The following is a 19,524-nucleotide window of genomic DNA, read 5'->3' as shown; positions in this document are numbered from 1 at the left end:
AAAGTGCTGGGATTACAGGCATGAGCCACCATGTCTAGCCAATAAAACAGTTTTAAAGGACAGAAAACTTTGGGACTTCCCAGGTTGCCCATATGCCTTGGTTTGAACCTGTATGTTGTAGACCTTCCTTGAGTCAGAGAAGATGGAGGAGAAACAAAATAGCATTGTGTCCTTGAAGCCAAAGGACAAAAAGGAAAGAGTGATAACTTTCTCAAGTTTTTAGAGATGTGACCTAGGGTGAGGACTGAAAAGTAATTGTTGGCATAAGTCGTGGGCTTGGCATAAGTCGTGGGCTTGGCGAGGACAGTTCCTATAGAGTGATGAGGGTGCAGATTGCAAAGGGTTGAGGAGCAAATGAGAAGTGGAGAGGAATCATTGAGTAGATACTACTTTTTCAAATTATTTAGACAAGAGAACAGAAAACAAATTTACTTTGGGATGAGGAACTTCAAATTAAACCCCCCTACCGGCCGGCCATGGTGGCTCACACCTACCTGTAATCCCTATAAAGCACATTGGGAGGCTGAGGTGGGACGATTGCTTGAAGCCAGGAGTTCAAGGCTGCAGTAAGCTATGGTTGTGCCACTGCACTCTAGCTTGGGTGGCAGAGTGAGACATCACCTCTAAAAAAAATGAATGAATTAATTAATTAATTTAATTTAATAAACCTCCCTGCTCTGCTCTTTTGTAGGAGAACATTTGCGGCACTCCTATTAAAAACTAGGCACAAAGTTTCTTATCATCATCTCACTTAATTTTCACAATAGACTCATTAGGGTTACCTCCCACATTTTACAGATGAAAATACAGAGGCTCAAAGGGATTGAGTCACACAGCCAAGAAAGCGGCAGAAGCCAACTCTGAACTCAGGATGGTCTGGCTCTGAAATTCCTGACATTTCACTTAATTAAAAGAAAGGAAGACTGCACATATTGATAAACTGAGGTGAAAGAGTTAGAACCAAAGGAGACACTGGGGTTATGGGATGCAACGGAGAAAGAAAATAACTGATAGGGCAAGGCACACTAATGATTGCCTTTCTACTGGGTCCTTCCTTTAGCTATTGCATCTCCTAAATTTAATAAAAGTCTGTTGACTACTCAAGCTACAGTTTCATTTCTCTACTCCTCTTTAGAGCAAAACTTCTGAGAAGAGTTGCCCAAACTTGCGGTCTCCCTCCACTTCCTCTTGCCCTATTGTCCCCCGAACACACTCCAAAGCAGGCTTTTTCTCCTCCATGCTACCTGGAAACTGCTCTTGTTAAGGCCACCAGCAATCTCTCAATTGTCACATGCAGAGGTTGATTTAAGAATCAACTTTACCTTGCTTGGCCAGCCACAGTATTTAACACAGTTGACCACAGTTCATTCCCTTCTGCGGGAGGTACTTTCCTCACTTAACTTTGGAGACACTACCTAATCTTGATTCCTGCCACCCTATCACAGTCCTCCATGCTGGCTTGTCTTTTCTCTCTCTCCCAGGCCTCAACATTGAGGGACCACAGAGTGCAGCAGGCAGATCTCTTCTCTTCTGTATCTATATTCACTGTCCTAGGGGAGCTCATACAGTCTCATAGTTTAAATACACAATCTATCAGTATATGCTGATTACTCTCAAATGTATACACCTAGCCTGGAACTCCTTGAACTTCAAATTTGTATAGCCAATGCTTAACTGACATCCCCACTTGAATAGTTAATAGTCTTCTTAAAATAACATGTCCTAAATCTTGATTTTTCTTCCCAAAAGTAACTTCTCTCCAAGACTTTAAGAAACAGCAACTCCATGTTCTCAATGGCTCAAGCCAAAAATATACAAAGCATCTTTGATTCCTTCCATTCACATCGCACATCCAAGAGCTAATCCAAGAGCAAATGCTATAATATCTAACTCTAAAATAATCCTTTATTAGACCGCTTCTCACTAATTTATTGCTACATCTTCAGTTGAAGCCAGCATTACCCTTCCTATGGACTTAACCTCCTAACTGGGCACTCTGGCTCCACATTTACCTCTCTTACCATCTTCTTTATTCAGCAACCAAAGCATTCATTATAAAACAGAAGTTAGATCATATTTTTCCTTTGCTCAACCCTCCAAGTGCTTCTCACAGCACTCAGAAATCTGCAGTCCTTACTAAAGTGTCCAAAGCCATGCTTAAGTTTGTCCCAACTACCTGTTATACTTTATCTTCTACTTCTTTACCCCACCATCTCACTCACCAGCCCCTCGCTGTCCCTCAAATTTGCCAACAATTTTCCTACCTCTGCCCCTCCTGCCCCTCTGCCCCTAGAAGTCACTCAGTTCATTTACGGTTCTGGCCACACCATAGAAAACAGCAGCCCCAGTCACTCTCTCACTCCTTACATGGTTTTACTCTCCTTCTTGCATTTATCATCACCTGATGTATCACATATTTATTTACTAGTCGGTGCCTTTTCTGTCTTCCTCCACTAGACTATAAGTCCTTGTGAACTGCTGTATTGTCTGCCTATTACAATGCCTAACACAGAGCAGATAATTAGTAAGTATTTGTGCAATGTCTAAATAAAAGGAAGCAGAAGAATGGGTTCCAGAACCCAAGTGAAGAAGTTGGCCTCAGAAAGTCGAAGGCACAGCTCTTCTGTTTGCAGAATAAGAAACGAGGTAGAGATGGGCCTTAATTTGGTAAGTTTCATGATAGTTGGAAGTCGGTCAGTTTCATACTTTATAACTTGTAATTGGGAAGACATGGTGGTAAAGCCAGGTGATTCGTTGGGAATGAGGAGAGATGAGATTAAAAAGGCATGTAAGGAAAGAAGTAAAGATTAGTAATGGCCATCATGGCAATTAGGGATAGATAAAAAGATTGCTGAACAGCTATAGTTCTGGTGGCCCAGAAATATCTATATCAATGCCTGGAATTACATATCTGGATCCTAAGATAGATGGAGGCTTAAAACTTCAAGTATGGAAATCATTGGCATATAGGTGGTGGTGGAAACTGGGAGCTGGAACTAAATCAGAAGGTTTGTTTGTTTATTTGTTTATTTATTTATTTATTTATTTTATTTTATTTTATTTTATTTTGAGTCGTGCTCTACCGACCAGGCTGGAGTACAGTGGCGCAATCTTGGCTCACTGCAACCTCCACCTCCCCAGTTCAAGCAATTCTCCTGTCTCAGCCTCCTAAGTAACTGGGACTACAGACACATGCCACCACATCTGGCTAATTTTTGTATTTTTAGTAGAGACTGGGTTTCACCATGTTGGTCAGGCTGGTCTCAAACTCCTGACCTCGGGTGATCCACCCAGCTCAGCCTCCCAAAGTGCTGGGATAACAAGCATGAGCCACCACACCCAGCCTAAATCAGAGGGTTTAGAATGAATAAAAAGCATGCCAGGAATAGACCCAAAGAACAACTGTCAATGTCCAACGCGTATGAAAGATGCAAAGTTGCTGAAAAGACTGAGAAGGAACAAGCTGAGCAGTGGGAGGTGAACCAGGTGAGAGGGAGTAGGGAAATCTACGGAGGAGAGAGTTTCAAAAAGAAGAGAGAGGTCAGCCATGTCCAGTGCTGAAAAGAGGTCAAAAAGAAGAACCAATTATCCCAATTGGTTACTAAAGAATTATGGGTTTGGCAACTATTGTGCTACCAGATGTTTACTGATTTTAGTGCATTAAAACAATGCTTAGTTTACTTATTAAACTACTAGTCAGTAGTTTTTCAAGCTGGTTGCATATTAGAATCCACCAGTGAGCTTTTAAAATACCAATGCCTGAATCTTCTCCCCAAATAATTATAGCAAAATATCTGAGAGTTGGGGCACAGGCATTAGTTTATTATAAAAGCCCCCAGAGGATGGTAATGTGGAAATTCTGTGCAAGGGGGAGCTGGGCTTTCTACAGTAACACATGGGGAACCTCTATGCCTGGTACATTCTGGGCAATCCTAGCCCACCCAAAAAGATTATAAACCAGGGCAGAGGACAGAAAACTTTGGACCCGGAGATAATGGGAACAATCTGTTGAGATGCTGGTGGGCCTTTCCTACGTACCTGTATTAGTCTGTTTTCACACTGCTATGAAGAAATGCCTGAGACTGGGTAATTTACAAAGGAAAGAGATCTAATTGACTCACAGTTCTACATGGCTGGAGAGGTTTCAGGAAACTTTCAAGCACGGCAGAAGGCAAAGGGAAAGCAGACACCTTCTTCACAAGGCAGCAAGAGAGAGACTGAAGGAAGGAGGAGCTGCCAAACACTTAAAACCATCAGTTCTCGTGAGAACTCCCTCACTATCATGAGAACAGGATGGGGGAACCACCCCCATGTTCCAACCACCTTCCATCACATCCCTACCTCCAAACATAGGAATTACAATTCAAGATGAGATTTGGGTGGGGACACAGAGCCAAACCATATTAGCACCTAAGCCTGGGGATGTGACGGCCACTCTCTCTGCCAGGTACCTGCTACTGACTTGCTTCCTTGGTTTGGTAGATCATTAAAATAAAGATCCTAGTTGACTCACTTATAAATAATAATAGTAATTGCATCTATTACTGCATTTGTACCAAGCATTTTCTGAGTGTTACATGCATTAACTCATTTAGTATGAATGATACTTCTATGGAGTAGGTATAGCTTCTAAACCTATTTCATAGGATAAATAAATTGAAGCTCACAAAGTGACTTGCCCAAGGTCATGAATCTAGAAGAAAGTGGAGCTGGGATACTTGTCCAGTTCCAGTTCACTTCACAACAAAAGATCTGATCCGTGTCTATGTTACACCGGTTCCCTTCCACCATGAGGGTTGGAATCCTCAACCTGCCTGAGTGCCTGCCCTGCAGCCTCCAAGGAGGGCTGCTCTCTCAGCTCCACTTCCCCAGAGTCTGGACACTTCCTTCCAAGACTCATGCACAGCTGCCCGAGATCCAGTGTTGATATGAAATTATTTCGTTGGCATTTGAGGTAGAGATTTGTCTTTTACCTTTACCCTTTGATGCACAGTAACTTCTGCTAAAAGGACTGAGAATTACTGAAATCCTAGTAAAAATGAGAACTGATCCTTAAAACTCCATGTAAGCAGAACATAAAATTCTACAACAAAGATGTAAAATTGTCATTTCCATGGCTTCAACAATTAGCTCTCAGAAAAGAGTACTTCAGAGAAACAAGTTAAGTAGAAATACATGAACTAACCAAATCAGCTTTTATTATTGACATTGTACTTCAATATGGCATTACTTACTACAGAGCAGGTGGTCCGTTTTGTGTTTTTCATGGATTAGGTCATGGGTCCTTTCTGCCACAAATGCTTTCAGGTGTTTGCCGTACTTCTCCATCTAAGCATTAATCACAAAGGGAAAGTACTTCATAGGAACACGTTGCTCCCTGTGTATTAATTTCTGACTCTTTGAAAGCTCCTAGAAGGTAGGGGAATTTCAGTAGGGAGCTACTGGGCTTGTAATTATTACCTGCTTGGGATCTAATAACCAAGCCAGCTGAGTGCTCCCTGTGAGGGAGTGCACCACTGAGCCTTACCCTGAATGCTATGGCAAATCCATACCTGAACAAGTGAGCCTCAATCAGCTACTTGTGTACAGTTCATGAAGAAGGCTTACCAGGGGCGTCATCATGTCTGCCACACTATCTTTGTTGGGATTTATTTTGTTTAAAGATTCTTTATTTGCTGAAACACAGGTCTTTGGAATGAGCTGTTTTTCCTGTACCCCCTAATAAAGTGCAGCGATTAAAAGTAGCAATCAAACATTGATTTGTCAATATTATAAATAAAGTTGCAGAATCGAACAATTTGTAAATCATCTAGTCCCAGGTTTCTCTGCCTCTTTTGACCTTTGTCCCACAGCCAAGAAAATTTGGTTGAGCTTTACTTTCAGTCGCTTGAACTCCAAAATCAATATGTACAATTTTTGTTCATTTTACAAATACAAAATTTGATGATAAAATCCAGTGTGCTTTTTCAGATCACATATGATGCATGCTCTTATGGGGGACTGTTCCCAATTCTGATATGCTACTTGTGTCTGCCCCTCGGACTCACTGAGTAGTAACCATTTTTTTTATTTTAAAGTTAAGAAAACTGGCCAGGAGCAGTGGCTCCCATCTGTAATCCCAACACTTTGGGAGACCAAGGCAGGAGGATTGCTTGAACTCAGGAGTTTGAGACCAGCCTGAGCAACATAGTGAGACCCTGTCTCTACAAAACAATTTTAAAGATTAACTGGGCATGATGGTGCACACCTGTGATCCCAGCTACTCTGGAGACTGAAGTAGAAGGATCGCTTGAACCTGGGAGGTCAAGGCTGTTGTGAGCCGTGATCAGGCCACTGCATTCCAGCCTGGGTGACAGACAGAGACCCTGTCTCAAAAAATATAAAAATAAACAAAGATGAGAAAACCAAGGCCCAGAGATGCTAGAATGCCACAGGCCTGGGATTTGAGCTCAGGAGGGCAATTAATGCCATGGCCAGAGCTAGATTAAAAAGCTTTGTAAGGCCAAGGGGGGAAGATTGCTTGAGCTCAGGAGTTCAAGACCAGGCTGGGTAACATGGTGAGACCCTGTCTCCACCAAAAATACAAAAATTAGCTTGGCATCATGGCACACACCTGTGGTCCCAGCTGCTTAGAAGGCTGAGGTGGGAGCATTGCTTGTGGCCAGGAGGCAGAGGTTGCAGTGAACCAAGTTTGCACCACTGTACTCCAGGCAGGGTGACAGAGTGAGACCTCACCTCCAAAAAAAAAAAAAAAAAAAAAAGGCTTTGTAACACTACTGGCTGGTCCTTTCCACTCTACCACTCTCCCTTTCAAAGTTACAATTCTCATTTTATGTTTTAGTAAATTAATTCCTGTCAATTAGACAAATTATAATAAGCCTATATGAGTGTCTAAATCTCCAAGCAACAGGTGTTACGGCACTACAGCTGTGTGTGCGATGGTGCATGCTGCATATGTGAACGTGCTTGCTTTGTTTCATCACGTGTCTTTTTGTCATCATGCTCTGATGGCACCACAGCTCTCTGGGAATGCTGGGCTCACATCTCAGGATTTTGCCATGGCTCCTCTCTCTGCTCTTTCTGTAAACATTCTCCCTGAGAAGGTTACATCTTCATCTACATCTGCATTATAACCCTACAGTGCTGGTTCCCAAATTTCTCCCTCCATCTGAGCCTCTACCCCAAGCTCCTAACACATATTCCGATTGCCTACTGAATCATCTGCACCTGGAGGTAGATTCCAAAAAGCCAGAAAGACACCGAGAAATTGTTACTTAAGGCAACAGCTTACTCCTGTTGACATATCTCTTTCCAAGACATAACCATGAGCTTGTGGTTAGACAATGGGATGGCTTCTGAGTCAGCACCCATCAAATAATCTTTCCCTCCTTACCTCCTGCCCTCTGCATACTCTGAGGGGCAAGGACAGTGACTCTCAGGCTTCCCTGTGATCAGCTCCTCAAGAGGAAAACAAAAGGGATTGTTCTTCAGAAAAACGCTCTTCTTTCTAAGGGAGGGGAGAAAAGAAATGAAGAAAAATAGAAATAACATAGCATTCAAAATAATTAAAACAGAACCATGTGCTCAACTACTCTACAGCAAAAATATAATTTGACCCTTCTGAAAGCTACTCTCACCTTCACTGATTTATTAATTCATTCAACTAATATTTATTGAGTACCTACCTTGTGCCAACTATGTTCTGGGCACTTGGGCTACAGCAAGGAGCAAAGAATGTATAGTCTGTGGAGAAGATAGCGATCAACCAAACATATGTAATTCAATAGTTGGTGATAAGACAATGGAAGAAGAGAACATAGGCAAGTGAGTCTGTATCAATGTTGGACCATGGAATCTAAGCCAGGTTCAGAAAAGGAGGCATGGGAGGAGTGAGAGGCAGTCAAGTCAATGGGTTGGATGTCCCAGCCTGATCCATTGGTGGAACTGGGAAACTAAAGGGAATTTGCTAGAAAAATAGGAGCAGGAAGCCAAAGAGTGAAATGTTGACATTGAAATTGTGAAGAAGATCCAATGATGGGTAATGAAACTGTCTCGCTGTTATACAGAATGAGTAGCTGAGGCAAAATGAAGGAAAAGACCACGGCAGAAGATGGGGTCGAAGAACTGATGGGCCAGATATTGGACACATCGTCCTTTGGGATATTGACATCACCCAAAATCATAATGGAAGAAGTGTTGGAGAAAGAGGAACGGGGAGCTAAGGGCTGAATTTATATCCTTCCACCAGAGAACTAAATGAGAATGAGAGAGTGAGCTGGAGTCTTAAACAGGTCTCTTAATCTCAGTTGCCTTGTCTGAAAATAAAATGGCACAAATAATCTATAAGGTGACTCCTAGATGCCCCCAAAGGGACAAGCTAAGATGGTTGATTCAACCCCTGAGTCTCCTCCTGACAGGAAAAAAAAAGGGGGGGTTCAAATTAGCAAGTGGATCCATTTATCTGTTAAACAGCACTTAGAATTACACTGCAAATTAGGCCTGCTCATATGAAATCCACTCTAGAGCCTTTTCTAAGTGCCTTAATTAACCAAGACAGAAAGAAAAGTCCATTCTGCGACCCATGTGTGTCTCCTTCTTTCCACTGTGTCATCCCCACCATTTAAGAGGTAACAGCGCTCCTTTCTGATTAACTGTGGCTTCCACAACCTGTCATTTACGAATCTCCACCAAAAGGCCCCTCCTAGACATCAGGTATTCCACGGGCTCCCCAGCACAGACTGACGGCTTCTAACAACACTGGTCGGTCCCTTACTCCCCACACACATACTCGGCTCCCTCCTGTGGAGGACAGGGTGCAGTCAGCCTAGTCCCTGACGTAGACTAGTTCCATCTATGCTTATTGCTCTGTATAGAAATGACCTCACTCTTCTGCATTTGTCTGAGAGAGTGCTCTTTCAGATACAAACAACAAATGGTGACTTCATGAAGAATGGTAAGTTTTTCATTGGTTTTGTTTTGGGTCTCTGTGGAACTACACTTAGATTGCAACTACAAGGTTATTGTTGAAAATTAATTTACTTAAACATACATTGCAGCTGGTGGTAACCAGATGATTGGGGGAAATTGAAACAGTGTATGAACCCAAATAATGTCATAATTGGCATAAAGTGAATTCTCCGTTACAGTCAAAATGTCATGATTTTTCTGATCTGAAAGTTGAGGCAGATTTTTCTTTTCTTTCTTTCTTTTTTTAATTTTTATTTTATTTTTGAGATGAATTTTGCTCTTGTTGCCCAGGCTGGAGTGCAGTGATGCGATCTCGGCTCACTGCAATCTTCAGCTCCTGGGTTCAAGCGATTCTTCTGCCTCAGCTTCCCAAGTAGCTGGGATTACATGCATGTGCCACCACGCTCAGCTAATTTTGTATTTTTTAGTAGTGACAGGGTTTCACCATGTTGGCCAGGCTGGTCACAAACTCCTGACCTCAGATGATCCACCTGCCTCGGCCTCCCAAAGTGCTGGGATTACAGACCTGAGCCACCGCACCCGGCCAGATTTTTCTTATTATATACTTTCATCTCTCCTTCTGTTCCTCTTTGCATTTATTTAAAAGCAGTAAGATCAGACCAGCCTGGGCAACAGGGGGAGACCCTGTCTCCACAAAAAAATGAATCAGCCAAGCACAGTGTTATGTGCCTGTAGTCCTAGCATTTCAGAAGACTGAGGTGGAAGGATGGCTTGAGTCCAGGAGGTTGAGGCTGCAGTGAGCCACAATCACGCCACTACACTCCAGCCTGGGTGACAGAGCTAGACACTGTCTCAAAAATAAAAATAAAAATAAAGCAGCAAGATCAATTAATAATGTTAGCTTGTGCTGGTTGACATTCCCACACCTCTTAATTTATCTGTTAAATGGCAATTAGAAGCACACGAAATTATTGGTTAACATACACAATTACCAAGGGTTTACATTTCAAATAATGCAGTGAAAAACAATTTCAAAGAACCAGGCCCTACCTCACTCACCCCGTATTTCTCTTATAAACAACAGCTTTATGACAGTTTTGATCTGTGTTGAAAATGTGTATATTTCTGACCCATAAGAATTTATAAATCTGGAGGTAAATTTCTTAAAACAAATAAACAAAACCTAGCAGAATAATTTTTTGGAAGACTCACATCCTGGGGAACAAAATCCATGCTCAAAATCATTATGATAGGAATGTGGTCAATTGAAACAAATCCCAGAGGATCCCCATGTTCCGGATGGAGCCAGAGTATTTTTAGTTACGGTCTCCTTCAACTCAATATACCTAAATTTGGATAGGGGAAACTCACCCTAATAGCCAGAAGACTTTACAGTATGAGACGTTTTCAAACCAAAAGCATATGCTATTCCAAATATATACTAAAATATGTATTATGTGTATCTATGCATACATCCATGTATGTATGCATATATAGATACAGACATATATCTTATTCTTTCTTAAACACATATGAACAAATCAGACACAAAATAATTCTCTGGCTAGGGCAGGGCACACTGTTCACAGTTGAACAACTGAGAAACGGACTCCTTGATGGTTCACTTGAAAATGTGTTTAATAGAGTCTTACTGAGACTGGGTCACTTGATGTGGCAATCTCCAACAACATGACAGCAGCTGCAAAAAGACACACAGCTCATTTTGATGTAAAATCTCTCATCCAGAACAAATTAAAAATCCACATCTTCCACCTCCTGTGAAAGCAGAGCCACTGTTGGTAGAGACAGTAAAGATACGGCCTAGGTGAGCTTGGCGATACCCACACTTCTGAATTCTGCCAGGTCATAATTATCCAAAAAGAAAGGGTAAATATTTCTTCCAAATAAATCAGATTCACCTGTACACACGTCACATTTAAAAATAAATTTAGCCGGGTGCAGTGGCTCACACCTGTAATCCCAGCACTCTGGGAGGCCGAGGCAGGCGGATTACAAGGTCAGGAGATCGAGACCATCCGGGCTAACAGAATGAAACCCCCTCTCTACTAAAAAATACAAAAAATTAGCCGGGGGTGGTGGCAGGTGCCTGTAGTCCCAGCTACTCAGGAGGCTGAGGCAGAAGAACGGTGTGAACCTGGGAGGCGGAGCTTGCAGTGAGCCGAGATCACGCCACTGCACTCCAGCCTGGGGGACAGAGTGAGACTCCATCTCAAAAAAAATAAAAATAAAAGTAAAATAAAATAAAAATAAATGTAGTTGTCCATAAACTTGTCTATATTATAGACTAGAAGCTATTCATTATGACATTTACATTACTAACATCCACTAGACTATGGATATCAGCCTGAACTCTTTTGTTTGTTAGTTATACTCATAAGAGATAATGTTAAAAATAACTTTTCCCAAGTACCCATGTGTCTGTTGATGTTCATTGTGGTGTTATATAATCACATGTGGGTATTTCCTTCTAGTACTTCTAAAGTTTCATTTTTTTAATATTGAAAGTATAAAGCTGTCCCAAATTCATTCTGGTGAAGGGACCTGATGTTATTTTTGCCAAATGGTCAGACAGTTGTCCTGAACCCTTTATTTAAAAAATCTGTCTTTTCCTCACTTATTTGAGATTTCGTTTTTTATCAAATACTAAATTATCAGATACATTTCGGGATTACCTATTTTTTTGTTTGTTTGTTTTTAGTTTTTAGTTTTTTGTCTTTTTTTGGAGATGAAGTCTTGCTCAGCAGCCTCAGCTGGAGTGCAGTGGCACGATCTTGGCTCACCACAGCCTCCACCTCCCAGGTTCAGGCCATTCTCCTGCCTCAGCCTCCCTAGTAGCTGGGATTATGGGCATGCACCACCACACCTGGCTAATTTTTGTATTTTGAGTAGAGACAGAGTTTCACCATGTTGGCCAGGCTGGTCTTGGACTCCTGATCTCAAGTGATCCACCCACCTCAGCCTCCCAAAGTGTGGGATTACAGGTGTGAGCCACCACACCCAGCCGGGATTACCTATTCTTATCTCTATCTTTCTGTCTATCCTGCTGATAGTATCATACTAATTTTTTAACTTTTCATTGAAGTTTATATTAAAAAGTGCACAAAGCGTAAGTGTACCACCTGATGAATTTTTATAAACTGAATACACTATGACACCAGCTCCCAGATGCCAGCCCCCCAGAGCCCTCCTCAAGCTCCATCCCAGTCACCACACAGCACACAAACATATACAGGGTAACCACTATATTCACTTCCAACAACTGAGGTTAGTTTTGCCTGTATTTGTCCTTTATATAATGGAATTGTGCGGCAATATCAAGCTATTTTAATTATTTTCCAGTCCTTTCCCAACTTTCTCATGGTTATTCTCATATATCTTGTCTTGACAATGTGAACTTTATCTGTGCCCTCTGCTCCTGGAAGACAGTGACAGAACCTATAACATGGTCCCAAATCCACTTCCAACTTTTCCACTTTTTAAAATATGTGTTTGTTTCGTGCATTTGATTGGTTTGGTTTTATGGCAATGGCAGAAAGAAGGATACAAAGCAAGTCACAGTTTGACTCCTTTCATTGATGTCCAGTCTTCTGAGAGTTGTCATCCAACTGGAAAAAGGGTTCTTAGCAACCAAGCTGGGAAGCCACTGGCTCTGGTGCCTCTCAAGCACCCATCAAGTCTTGAAGCATCATGGCCCTGACATTCACACCTTTTTCACCAGATGTTAGCAGAGGTAGCTGAGAAGTAATTCCCATTCCTAAATGGTGGGTGGGGAGGCTGTTTCCTCTGTCAAAAAAGCCTCACCAGAGTTTACAGGCTCAGTGTCCCCAGCCTCATCAGGGTCCTCTCACACATCCCCATTCCCAGTTGCTGGGTCCCATTCTTTTCCAATCAATGCCCTCACTTTAACAGTAGACACCTGGTGAGACTGTGCATGCATGCACCTTTCATTGCAGGTCAGCCACTTACATGATAAGAACTTGTGTGTGATTTTCCACAGTTTCAGCCCTTTGTCTACAAGAGATAAGACTGTCACTCAGGACAACCTTAGAAAACTTGAGGCTCAGTATGTGCTTCTGGGGCCGGGAGTTACAATCCCTGAGCTCAACAGTTTCTTTCATTACTTTGTCAAGCGAACTTAGGAACAACCAACCAACTTCATTACATTCCTTGGTTCTCCACATACAGTCAAAGGTACTATGTATAGAGTCACTAATCTTCTTGCCTCTCAAGAGCAGTGAATCAGGAGTATCAAATGCATTTATTCTGCATAACTCTCTAAAGAGTTCACACCGAAGACTATCAGTGTTTTCTATACTATTAGAAGTAGAGTCCTCAGCATTTTCAGGTCTAATCAGCTTAAGCAGCCAACTCCAGAAACCCCAAAACCAACTAAAGAAATCCATCCTTAAAATTCTGTTCCTATAGAACCACTCCTGGTACCAAAACCTGTATTAGTCAGGGTTCTCTAGAGGGACAAACTAATAGGATATATGTATATATGACAGGGAGTTTATTAGGAGAATTGACTCACGTGATCACCGGTGAAGTCCCACAATAGGCTGTCTGCAAGCTGAGGAGCGAGGAAGCCAGTCCAGGTCCCAGAACCTCAAAAGTAAGGAAGTCGACACTGCAGCCTTCAGTCTATGGCCGAAGGCCCAAGAGCCCCTGACAAATCACTGGTGTAAGTCCATGAGTCCAAAAGCTGAAGAACTTGGAGTCTGATGGTTGAGGGCAGGAAGCATCCAGCACAGGAGAAAGATGAAGGCCGGAAGACTCAGCAAGTCAGCTCCTTCCACCTTTTTCTACCTGCTTTTCTTTCTGAACTTTTAAAATATTGCTACAAAAGAGAATATTTTTAATTCACCTGCTAAGTGTTCAACATGAATAATTATAATGCTAAGTTGTATATGTAATATTTTCTCCACTTATAGACAACAAAGAGCTTCTAAGCGTCCATCTCTAAGATTCCCACATTCAACCCAGTAGAGTCACACTAAGTCTACTCATCTCTCCCTTAAAAGATTACAATTTCATTCTGCCCATTTAATTTTTCCCTGGGACAATAGACAAAAATGAAAATTAAACCTTTTTTTAATAAGAACACACATTCTAATTTTCCAGTCTTCTACTTTTTCTTCAGTCTTGTCTAATAACCTGAGATTATGTCTCCAAGAGATCAAAATTGATGTTATACCATAACTAACCAGTTTGTGCTCAGAGATACTTTTATTATCTTGCAGTAGGGAATAATAACCTTACATTTATCATGCTTAGCCAATCTTGTATGAATTCCCAAAGAGTTAATGAGCACTATACTGTTACACTTCTGAGTCTCTGCTCAGGAAGTTCTTTCTGTTCTGAGTGCCACAGCAGATTGGATAGGATGGCTTTGACCTGGTTTTGAATCCCCACTCTGCCACTCATCACTGTGTAACCTACGGATTCCTATGTGATAGAGGTTAAAACAGTATATGCCCTGCAAGTTTCCTATATGGATTACATAAGGTCATGATATAGAGCACTTAGCAAAGTGCCTGGCATGCTCAGTACATGCTCAATAATTGTTAGCTATTTTCATTATTATCATTTCTATCATTTCCTTGGCTACCCTACTCATCTCTAGCACCCAGAGCTTGCCTCCCTCTTAGCACTTACCACCCTGGTCTTCACTGGCTTACTCCTCTGGTTCCATCTGTTCCCCAAGGGAAGAACCAGTCTTATTTGAGGTTTTTTGTTGTTGTTGTTTGTTTCTAGTGCCCAGAACTATGCCTTGCTCATAGTAAGTCTTCATCAAGTATAATTAAAGAAAGAAGGGACAATGAGAGGAGGAAAAAATGAAGAGACGAAGAGCTATCTGTACACATCTCCTGGAGCAGAAGGTTCACAATCCAACATGAAGTAAGTTTCTGGGGCCAGATGCATCTGTTTCAGGCACAGTTGGTATGAACCACAACATGCATTGAAATCTTATTTTCTATACAATTGCAAACCAAAGTTTACCATTAAAGAAAAGAAACACATTTTTCATCAGGATGTACAACCTCATTAAACTGGAAAGCACCACAAGTATCGTCATCATCATCATTGACCTAAATGTCTTTGTGATTTAGGTCCATGTGAAGTCCATGAAGGATGACAATCTCAGAACTGACCAAGTAAAGAAAGTGGAATCATAATCACCTAAGATTTGACTAAATAAAAAGCGTGTGCCTAACTAAACTTAGATCTAAAGGTAATGCATGAGGGAAGGGAGAAGATAATGTGAAAAAACTAATCCATTTTCATTCAAAGAGCACTGCCCAAATCCAAACATAATTCATAGAACTCCAGATTATCTGCATGATTGCATTTTAAGAAGATTACTGTGACAATCCCGGTCTGCCCACCAATCTCCTCTTGGACTTAATCTTTATCCATCACTGACCTATTTCTGTTTTTGTCTTACCTTTTTTATTATAAAAGATTTCAGGCCAGGCACAGTGGCTCACACCTGTAATCCCAACACTTTGGGAGGTCAGGGCAGGTGGATCACCTGAGGTCAGGAGTTCAAGACCAGCCTGGCCAACATGGTGAAACCCCATCTCTACTAAAAATATAAAAATTAGTTGGCCATGGTGACACGCGCCTGTAATCCCAGCTACTTGAGAGGCTGAGGCAGGAGAATCATCTGAACCTGGGAAGCAGAGGCTGCAGTGAGCCAAGATTGTGCCACTGCACTCCAGTGTGGGCAACAAGAGTGAAACTCCATCTCAAAAACAAACAAACAAAATAAGATTTCAAACATATGTAAACCCATGTACACATCACCTAGATTCAACAATGACCAAATTCTATCATTTGTGTTCCACCTATATTCTCCCCACCAGTTGGCATGTTTTGTTTTGCTGGAGAATTTCAAAGTAAATTTCAAGCACCCTATTCTATTGCCTGTAAACAACTTTAGTCTATGCCCAACAAATGTACATGTTCAATGCCAAGACCACTACTGCACAACCCCAGTGAGCGCCATTCACACTGGTCTTCGTGCAGTGCACAGCCTAAGCAGCCATATATGGCAACCATGTACAACACTTGCCACAGAAGAGGAGCCTGCAAGCTTTTTCTTTAAAGGTCAGATGATAAATATTTTAGGCTTTGTGGGCCATACAGTCTCTGTAGCAACTACTCAAATCTGCTATTGTAGCACAAAAGCAGCCACAGACAATACATAAACAAATGAACATAGCTCTGTTCCAATAAAATTTTATTTACCAAAACAAGCTGCAGAATTAAAAACAAACAAACAAAAAATACAGGCTGTGGGTTGTAATTTGCTGACACCCCCACCCCTCCCCAGCACTGGCCTTTTGTATAGTTCCATAAATGATAACCATTGTCAAAACCGAACAGACCATATTTAAAAAGTAATTCTGGAAGGAAACATTCTGTTGCTAGGAAAGCATGTATACCAATATGATGCTTTTCCCTTTGCCTGAAATTTTACAAACCCAGCAACCATCAATCACATAGTTAGTAGATTTTAGCTTCCCACGGTACATTTTGCACTGATGAAGATAGGCCATTCCTTATGCAACATCCAGGCAAAGAAAACCTGGACATGCCAAAGGACTCCATGTGAGCTGAGAACAGGACTCAGGCCTCCAATGTTCTTAGAAAGGTCATACTTTAATAAATTCCAGAACAAAAATAATAAACTTTTGCAACAAAAACAAAGCTCCCTACATCTTTTAGGAGGAACTGATGTATCATAAATAATTGACTTCTCAATGGTGCACCCACAACAAATACGAATAGAAAAAAGGAAAAGAAGGAGTTAGAAGAGGAAATTAAGAAAAAGAAAAAGAACAAGGAGAAGGAAGAGAGAAGCATAGTATCACGCACATGTATTTTTAGAAAGTCTTTGAATTCAATTTTCTTAGAGTTCTATTAGGCTTCACCTCATTTGCTTCCTGAAACTGAAAGTGTTTCTAAAAGGAAAGTGTCATCCAGAAGAGTAGCGAACAGGATCCAAGTCTGCCTGCCTTACATCGCCACAGCTACCACCAAAGCGCCTTATCTGGAACGTTCTAGTGCCAATCCCAATTCAAGGCAGAAGGAGTTTAAGACCTCCAGCCTAATTCTGTTGGACTCAGTGAGGCTTACCCCCACCTTCTGGGCTACCCTCAATTTTGTGCCCACATAAATTCTGGCTTGACCTGCTGGCCTGGCTTGACCTCCTGGCCTGTTCTCCACTTGTATCCCAGAGTCCAGGTAATCAAATCTCTGTAGCTGATCTCATTTGAGAAGAGGAAGGAAATGCCAGTCAAAACCACAGTGAGATGTCATCTCACCCCAGTTAGAATGACTACTGTCAAAAAAAAAAGAGAGGAAATGTCTACCCTTCCCCAGCTCACCTCCAGTAGGAAATCTTCCAAAGCCCATTTCCCATCCCCAGTCTGGGCTAGATGCCACTCCTGTGCACCTGACATACCCCTAGGAACTCTATCCCTGTTCTGTAACTGCTTATTTGCCTTCCCCAATGGACCGAGACATTCTTGAAGGCAGAAAATCTTTCTCATTTATTTTTATTACCTACAGTGTCCAGCACAGTGTTTGTTAGATAAATTAATTAGACCTACTGCTCGTCTTGTCAGGACTATTTGCTGTTGCCTATAGCTATGCCAAACAGAATGTTCTAAACAGAATGTTCTACTTAGCCAGGTCTCCTCTGGGCACCAGTTGGGGGAGAGGGACCTCATTCAAAATCCTATTCCCTCTAGTCCTCCTGCCTAGGTATAACAACTTGCCCATCCATGCCCCAAGATATAACACAAGATATTGCATTCACTTCCAGGATAATTCATTCCAAGATAATGCATTCACATGGCAATGAGCCTTAGGAACGTTGATCAAAGAAGGGCTTAGTTGTAGGATTTCACTGGTTGTGACTCCTACCACTCAAATGTCTGGCTCTTACCAAAAACCCCAGTTGAGAGAGTTGTCATCATTGAGCAGAACATCCATCAAGCTTCCCTTTGGGCAGTATTCCATCACAATAACCACATCTGGCAGTGCAATACAGCCTCCAGTGAATCTGCAAATGTTTGGATGATCTAATTCTGTAGAAAAACCAGTACAGATCAGAAAGAATTTCTCTGGGACGTGATCTCCTAATTCCCACTTTAAAATCCGACCTAGTTTTTCTGACCACATAAAGAAACAAATATCCCCCTGGATTTAGTGTCGTGCAAAAATAAAGCTTGCAAATCCACCCACTGTGATGCAGGGTAAAGCATTTAGAAAAAAACATAATCGTCATCAAAATTCATTCTGGGCCAGAATTTTACATTCGATATCTGTAATTTGTGCAACAACCCTGACTGGTGGCTATAACTGTCCTCACTCTAAATGAGGACACCAAGGCTCAGAGAAGTGACGTAACTTAGCCAAAGTCCCCCTGATAGGTAATGGAGCTAGATCCTAAACCTGACTCGGCCTAATTCCCAAATTCATTCATGGTGTTTTTCAAACATTGCCATACTGCATTCCAATATAAAATACAAATACAAAAGGAAGAGTTCTCACACTGGGAAAAGTTTCATTTTCTTCACAAATAATATTGCTTCAGAAACAAAAGGCAATTTTCACAAGCCAAGTAGTCACAGACTTTTCAGTCTCTCCACGCCAACCTCTCATATGTTTGTTTTTCTTTAAGTTGGATTCCCCCAACCCCCACCCCAGGGAGGGAGTAGGCTCCCTAAATCCCAGGCTTGCAGCTGGCATTTCAGCATGGTCATTACTACATCTGCACCATCAGCACAGAGGCACAGGTGTTGCCTTGCATAAACCAGAGATTGCTTTGCAGATTATCCATGAGGTGCTTTCCAGTCGTAACATTTTTCTCCAATCAAAATTCTACCATCCTTCGTGCAAGTACACAGGCAGTGGGGGCGGGGGGAAATATCCACCATAGTTTCAGCTTAAGTTTGCTTCCCCAGTCATCACATCTCGAATTACATCGTAAGATATTCTCCAAGGGACAGCACAATAGCAGTACTTTCCAGAACTGATGCCAGGGAGGGGAGGAACGTTTATCCTTGTAGTAAGTCCCAACTGGTAGATGAAGGGCACTTTCCCCACTCTTCGGAGTGGAATTCTCTGGTCTCTCCTACCCCTTACTAACTTCCCACCAAGGAAAAGGATCATCAATGAGTGGGAGTTCACACTCACTGTGTCACCATTACTGGTGGGCGGCATCACTGTGGTAAAGACCATCTCTTCCGTTACTGCTCCCACATGGTAAGCACCCCTGGGCAGTCCCTCCTCGGTAGGAAGAGCTGCCGTTCTTCTTGTTCTACCTACGACTGGGATGGGTGAGGTAGGCCCGTGGTCCTGGTGTGTAGGTGGTCAGATAAGTGACTTTATGTCTGCTCTGCAGGCCAAGCTACTCACGTGCCCACTCGCTTGTCTGGCTGAGCATGTGAGTCTAATGATTCGGATGTGGGCTCAGTGGTGGAAGCACACACTTCAGCATCTGGCTCTCCAATCCAGCTTTTAGCAGAGTTTGCTTTGTGTATCAGGGACTTGTCCTGATAC

General features: G+C 42.0%; 1 protein-coding gene across 2 annotated transcripts in view; it reads right to left on the bottom strand.

Annotated features, from left to right (window-relative positions):
• Window positions 1-19,524, bottom strand: part of LOC114672773 (uncharacterized) — a 201,376-nt gene that overhangs the window by 84,885 nt on the left and 96,967 nt on the right. Inside the window, exons 3-7 of one of the 2 annotated variants that reach the window (XR_013404792.1) lie at window positions 17,906-18,047; window positions 13,481-13,786; window positions 7,394-7,507; window positions 5,235-5,328; window positions 495-623 (exon numbers count right to left, since the gene is read on the bottom strand). Coding sequence is in view for 1 of the 2 variants with exons in the window: in XM_077965994.1 (XP_077822120.1) it covers window positions 17,906-18,047 (142 nt within the window). In the remaining variant the exon portion in view is untranslated. The remainder of the gene's footprint in view (window positions 1-494; window positions 624-5,234; window positions 5,329-7,393; window positions 7,508-13,480; window positions 13,787-17,905; window positions 18,048-19,524) is intronic. The other variant, XM_077965994.1, reaches the window with a different exon arrangement.

Source organism: Macaca mulatta, chromosome 15 (assembly GCF_049350105.2).
Source record: "Macaca mulatta isolate MMU2019108-1 chromosome 15, T2T-MMU8v2.0, whole genome shotgun sequence".
Classification (NCBI taxonomy): Eukaryota; Metazoa; Chordata; class Mammalia; order Primates; family Cercopithecidae; genus Macaca; species Macaca mulatta.
This window is presented reverse-complemented; position numbering and strand designations above follow the sequence as displayed.